Source organism: Corapipo altera, unplaced genomic scaffold (genome assembly GCF_003945725.1).
Source record: "Corapipo altera isolate COAL_440 unplaced genomic scaffold, ASM394572v1 59802, whole genome shotgun sequence".
Lineage (NCBI taxonomy): Eukaryota > Metazoa > Chordata > Aves > Passeriformes > Pipridae > Corapipo > Corapipo altera.
The window spans coordinates 5,671-12,485 of record NW_020885427.1 but is presented as its reverse complement, the minus strand read 5'-3'; the positions used below and the strand labels follow the sequence as shown (position 1 = coordinate 12,485).

Here is a 6,815-nt window from a genome sequence, read left to right as displayed (position 1 = left end):
CCCGGAGCCGCCGCTCCCACGGCGCTGCCGCACTCACCGCCGGGGTTGCCGCTCGCGCAGCCGCCGCTCTGCCCCGGCTGCACCGGGACCCGGCACCGCCTCGGGCCTGCGCTGCCGCCTCAGCGGCCACAGGGACACAGCGATGGGGGGACCTTTGCTCTGCCACTGATGGGGCCTGGCTTTGTTCTGATTGGGGCTGGGCTTTAGGAAAACTGCTGTTCATTTTCATGCTCCACTAGAACAGCTCCTGAATTCCAAAGGTTTCCTCTTCCAGGGGAGGGGTTTCTATGGCATCAGAGGTGCCGCCCCTCGGGACACACTGTCGATAAACCGTCCAGCTGACTGGGATGGGTGTAAGAGCTGGGGAACACAGGATAATCAGTCATCCGATGAAAACCTTGGAACATTCCCTACCTGAATCATAACCCAAATAGAAGAGTTCAGATACAATTCCCAAATAGTTTGGGAACTCCAGTCATTCCTGACACCAGGATGGAAATTCAGCACATAACTAAAGCCAGTCCCCTTGGGAGCCCACAACCAGCAGTGCTGAGGGAGGCCCTGGCAGCTCCCCAGCACCTCCCTCTCAGTGGGACACCTCTGGCAGCCTCTCCCAGCTCGGGAACCCTCCAGTTTGCAACACTCCAAAGACCCTCGCTGATGCCCAGGACAATTCTGATCCCCCTCCACAAACACTCCTCCAGTTGTCACCCTTGTCTGGTGGGAAACACAAAGGGATTTGGGGGAGTGTTTCTCGGATAACAAGGAGAATGTTGGAGAGGGACCTTTCCACAGCCAGCTCTTGATGTGTCCACAAATCTCTGCCTGGGTGTGGGTGTGAATTGACTGTGGTGGGAATGTTGTTCTTGTGTATCTATAATTCAGTCACTGTTAAAGTTGTAGCAAATGCTATTGAATCACCTGATAACTGTTCAGTTGGTTAATGATTAAATGCTACTAATGTCTTTTGCCTCCTTGCCTTTGGATCCAAATCCTTTGTGCCCTGACCCTCTTGCATCCCAGATCTCTGTGTAAATCATTCCCTGTCATAAAAAAAAATATTTTTTTTTCATGACTTCCACTTTAAAATCTTCCTGCTTAGCTAAACTACAAAACAACTCCAATTAGCTGTAGAACTCTTGAAGACTTGAAGACAATTAAAGGAATAGAAAGATTTTGTTTTTCAATGTTTTAATGGGTCCCGCAGTGTGTTTGAAGTTGCATCAGCTGTCAGTCCAAGATAGGCCATGTCAGAACTGGTGAGGTTGGGGGGTGAGGAGCAAGGTTGATCATCCAGGGTCAGTCTGGATCTCCTGAGGAGACACTCAGCATCAAGATCACTTGGAGAACACCTCTATCACCTTTCCTCTAAACTAAAAAATATCTATCCTTTAATTAAAACAAAAAAAATACAAATTTTGAAAACTTGTTTTGAAATTGCCTTGAAGACAACTAAAGAAAGACAAAAAGATCCTGAGGGATTTCTGGAATTTAATGAGCCCCACGGTGTGTTTGCAGCCCAGCTCATGATCCTGAGGTACTGAGAGAAGATTGAAGCAGCTGCTGAAGAAGTCAGAAGCCAAACTGCAAGTGCCTTGAAGCATTGCTGGGCCCCACTGAGGGCAGGCACTGACAAAGCCTCCCCAGGGACTCCTTGGAGCAGCTTTTTGGAGGCCAGGAGTGCAGGCAGACAAAGGCTCTGGGCAGGCCCCTGCAATGCTGAGCAAAGCCTTCCATTGTTTTGTGCAGCACAAAGGCCAAGGCCTGAGCCCCAGGCCCTGGCCCAGCAGATCCTGTCCCTCCCGGCTGGCTCAGGGCTGTTTGGGGGGCACTGGGATGGGAGGGGGAGGAACAACAAAGGCCCAAAACAGGGCAACCCCTGCCAGGCTCCTGAGGGAGGGGCGAGGTTGAAACCAAGGGCAGAACCTGCCAGGCAAGTTGGTTGTGGTGGCCTGAGTGGCAGAGGCAGCTGCCAGAGGCAAGGGGACAAAGGCCTGGGTGCCTTTGGGCCTTGCAGCCCTGCCAGAGCCCTTGGCCATCTCTCCTGCAGGCTGTCCTGCCCTGGCCCTGCTGCTGCTCTGGCCTTGCAGGCTGCACACACCCCTCTTGCTTTCCCACCCCTCTCCCAGCAGCATCTCTAGACCCTCCCTGATGTCTCTGCACCAGCTCTGGCTGTTCCCTGCAACACAAAGCCATGGGCTGATCCTGACTCCCTCTGGGGGACCTCTTGCACCACAAGGGTCCTCACTGAGTGATATTTCATTTCCCTCACCTTCAGTCCCAACCTTCCATGCTACTCTTTGTGGAGATTTCATTCTATTTCCAATATGGACAAAAGCTCCATCCTGTCAGATCTCCTCTAGACCCTCTCCAGTTCTTCCTCATTCCTCCAGAATGGGGAACCTCACAGACAGACAGACCAGTCCAGATGTGGTGACCCCAGGGCTGAGTCCAGGGGGGTGACAACTCCCTTGTCTGGGTGGCCACAATCCCCCCAAGGTAGCCCCATGTGCAGTTGGCCTTAAATCAAGGGACCATTCTGATTCTTTGTAAAGTCACAGAATCAAGTGGTTCTGTGACACTGCAGGGCCTCATGGAACCAAAGGAATGCAGGGACAATGTGGAATCTCACCCACTGTGCCTCCCCAGAACTCCATGGAATCAAGCAGAACCGCTGCCTCCTCCCCGTCGCCGCACGGACCGGAGCCGCTGGCTCTGCCCCGCTTGGACACCTCTGGAGTCAGCGTGTCCTTGGGCAGCACAACTGATCTCAGACCAGAGAGCTTCCCACATTTTGCTTTGCCTCCTCTTTCCCCTGGTTTTGTTTTTTGTTCTTTGTTCATTCAGGAGGAAAAGGGGGAAGGGAAACATGTTGATCCCTGTTTCATCTCCCAACAAAAGGGAGTTGGGCAGATGGGTACAGAGGAGGCAATTTCTCTCTCTGCTGTTGCTTTGAATACTTGTGTTGGTATTGCTGTTTTTACTGCTATATTTCTTGTCAGTAAACTCTTATTTTTTCACTTATACCTCCTTGTATTTTGTATCCCTTTAGTGGTGGGGAATAAAAGGGGAGTGAATTCATTTTATTGGAGTTCCCATCCCAATATGTGTCTTTAAACCAGGGGTTGCTCAAGGTCTCCCTGAAATTTGGCATCATTCACAAAGGACTTAAAAATACATTTTGTCCCAATGTACAGAGAGATAATAAAGATGTTCTCCAGTGGTGTTCAAGGGCTGGTCACTGAGGGATTTCACCAGGAAGTTACTGCCAAGAGGACTTTGTACCATGGATTTTATTTGACACTATTCATTCAGCCAAATTCCCACCCACCACATCTTCCGCTTCTTCAGTCCAGCTCTCACCAATCTGGCCATAAAGAGACCACAGGAGACCATGTCAAGGGCCTTGATAAAGTCTGGGCACACAACATCCCCTTCTTTTCCCTCCCACAGGGGTTCTGCAATCCCTACCTTGTCCTTCCCATGCCTGGGAAGGGCTGCAGGAGGACTTGCCATATCCCCTTCCCTGATGAGTCTGAGCAGTCTGGAACTCTCTCAACCCTCCTTGCTGCCCTGTTTGCAGACTGCTTCCATGACTGCGTTTGCCAAGGCCCCAGGAAGCTCTGGGATGGCTCTGGCCTTTCCAAGGGTTTGGGAGAGGTCTCCCAGTGACACTGCCCAGCCTTCTCAATAGCCCTGACACCAAAACCTTTTCCATAGCCCACACTTCCAGAGGAGTGCCCAGGACACAACACAGGTTGTCCTGGTGGTTCTGGAGAATGAGAAGGGATTTCTTCCTCGAGGCCAACCCCTCCATTTGGATTTGAGTGCAGCTGAAAGGTTTCCTCAGCATTTTCCCCAGTGCCTCCCTGCCCTGAAGGTTTCTGGCCATCAGGCTGGAGTTGAGGGGATTGGGCAGGTGCCTGAGGAGGGGGTAGAACAAGGGCTGTGTCCAACTGTGCCAGGAGGGCTGTGCTGGGCGAGGATGAGGAGGCTGCAGAAAACAGTGGCACTGGGGAGGGGAGAAGAGCACGTGGAGACACTTTGTGCCTGCCCACGCTGGGCAGGAGCTGCCCCAGGATGGCAGCTCTGAAGCACTCCCAGGATGTCCCTGGGAACAGGAGGGGAAGACTGGATCTAAAAATGAAACCTGGAAAGCAGAGAGCAGGAGTGTCATGGTGTCACTGCAGGAGAGTTCCAGCCCTGGAGCAAGGTCACGAAAGAAGTGACCCAGTCCATGCAGTGCCCTCAGATGATCCCACAGCATCCTGGAGATGCTGTAAGGGAGCCCAACTCTGCTTCAGAAGTTGCCAGGGCCTGTCCCTGCCTGTACTCCAAGGGTTTCTAGCCCCCAGGACTGTGCTCAGAGAGCACTCAGGCCTTACAGCGAGAAAGAAGCTCAGGAGGACAGTGTGGAAGTGGCAAGAGAGCAGCTCTGCAAAGACCAAGCCCTTCGGCTCCCTGACAGTGCTGCTGGGCTGGGATTATTGTCCCCTTCCCGTTTGCAAATACACCCTGTCCTGCAGTGTGCTGTCCTTTAGGAACATCTAAGAAGCAGGATCTTGGACAAAGAAGGCACGGCAGATTCATTTATTTTGTTTAAATACTCTGAGCACAATTCATCCTTTATACATCTTGGGGTCAAATTCAATGGGTAGACACTAAATTAGAAGGCAGATGCATAATAATATATCATTGCAAAGAAAATTCTTTCAAGAAGGACCTGATGAACTCCATGGAAAACCTGAGCAGGAAAGCTGGGCCATTAGTGAGTTCGGTTCTGTATGCTACATAGCAGAAACTCGGCAATTTATTGCTCCTGAAAAGCATCCAGTCATCATTTTTCTCAGGGCATCCTTGAGCTCCTGGTTCCTGAGGCTGTAGATGAAGGGGTTCAGTGCTGGAGGAACCACCGAGTACAGAACTGATAGTGCCAGATCCAGGGATGGGGAGAAGATGGACGGGGGCTTCAGGTAGGCAAAGAATGAGGTGCTGATAACAATAGAGACCACAGCCAGGTGAGGGATGCATGTGGAAAAGGCTTTGTGCCGTCCCTGTACAGACGGGATCCTCAGCACAGCCCTGAAGATCTGCACATAGGAGAAAACAATGAAAACAAAACAAACAAACCCTAAACAGGCACCAACCCCAAGAAGCCCAATTTCCCTGAGGTAGCCTGAGTGTGAGCAGGAGAGCTTGAGGATGTGTGGGATTTCACAGAAGAACTGGCCCAGGGCATTACCCTGGCACAGGGGCAGGGAAAATGTATTGGCTGTGTGCAGCAGAGCACTGAGAAAGCCAGTGGCCCAGGCAGCTGCTGCCATGTGGGCACAAGCTCTGCTGCCCAGGAGGGTCCCGTAGTGCAGGGGTTTGCAGATGGCAACGTAGCGGTCGTAGCACATGATGGTGAGGAGGAAATATTCTGCTGAGATGAAGAACAGAAAGAAAAAGAGCTGTGCAGCACATCCCATGTAGGAGATGGTTATGGTGCCCCAGAGGGAATTGTGCATGGCTTTGGGGACAGTGGTGCAGATGCAGCCCAGGTCTGTGAGGGAGAGGTTGAGCAGGAAGAAGCCCATGGGGGTGTGCAGGTGGTGGTCGCAGGCTACGGCGCTGAGGATGAGGCCGTTGGCCAGGAGGGCAGCCAGGGAGATGGCCAGGAAGAGCCAGAAGTGCAGGAGCTGCAGCTCCCACCTGTCTGCAAATGCCAGGAGGAGGAACTGGGGCATGGAGCTGCTGTTGGGCATTTGCTGCTTCTTAGCACAGAGCCTGTTCAAAAAAGGAAAGGACAGGGAACGGTTAAGACAGACCTCTGTGAATGAGCAACTCAATTTTTAAAAGAAATCAATGTGTCAAATGTCACCAAATGCACTGCCAAGGAATCAGTTTTGTTCTGCTCCAGGGGGACATGGAACTTTTTTGGTAGAGCTCTCATACAAGGAATGTCAGATGTAACAGACCTGGAGTACAAAAGTTCCATCTCTACACCCATGACTCAGAAGAGCTGGGGCTGCAGAGCAGAAGCTTAGTCTAAGCTTAGAATAATTGTACCTGTGTTTTCCATTTTTACCATCACATCTGGAAGGTTCTTTTCCACTGCAGGAATTCTCGTTTCTTTGGCCCAGCACACAGTGCCCAGCAGAGCTGCAGGGAAGGGCCCCCAGAGCTGCCTGAATGCCCCCTCCCCCAGGCCTTGGGGGCACTTGCCCCCCACTCCCTGCACAAGGCTCTGCTGTCTGCAGCTGTCCTTCCCAGCAGCTGCTTCCCTGGGCCCAGGGCTGAGAAAGTGACACTGATGTTGTCTATAAGACAGTTTTAATGTCTGATACTCTCAGGTTCAATCTCCTCTAATCTAACAGAGTTCAAGTTTCAGTGTCTCCTCCTGTGCTCAGAGATTCATTTCCCTGTTGCAGTCAGCACCCAGACCACACAGAGTATAACACTGAAAGAACTGGTTCATTCTCTTGAAGGTACCTCCTGTCTGTCTGTGCCTCTTGCAAATACCTTCTGGGAAATTTCCTGCTTTGATCTGGAGCTGTGACCAGCCCTCATCCCTGCAGCCCACTTTGGAGATCAGAAGGACTCTGCCCTGCTCTGCCCTCCCAGGAGTTGTTCCTTCCCCACAGCCCTTCTCCCCCAGCCCCGTGGCAGCTCCTTGGCCGGGCTGAGAGCTGAGCCTGGCAGGCAGCAGAGTCCCTGCCCCAGCACACAGAGCCCTGGGGGCAGGACCCTGCTCTGCACCACAGCCCTGGGCACCCCTGGCTGCACCCCCACCTTCCCACCCCACAGCCAGCCCTGCCACAGGGAACCTTCTT

The 6,815-nt window shown here is 52.4% G+C and overlaps 1 protein-coding gene across 1 annotated transcript; it reads right to left on the bottom strand.

Moving 5' to 3' along the window:
• Nucleotides 1–4,838: 4,838 nt before the first annotated feature.
• Nucleotides 4,839–5,747, bottom strand: LOC113940497 (olfactory receptor 14J1-like; the record flags this gene model as incomplete). Its single annotated transcript, XM_027631650.1, has 1 exon — nt 4,839–5,747. A coding segment is annotated over exon 1 (909 nt), but the record flags the coding sequence as incomplete, so codon positions are not given.
• Between the last annotated feature and the right edge of the window lie 1,068 nt (nt 5,748–6,815).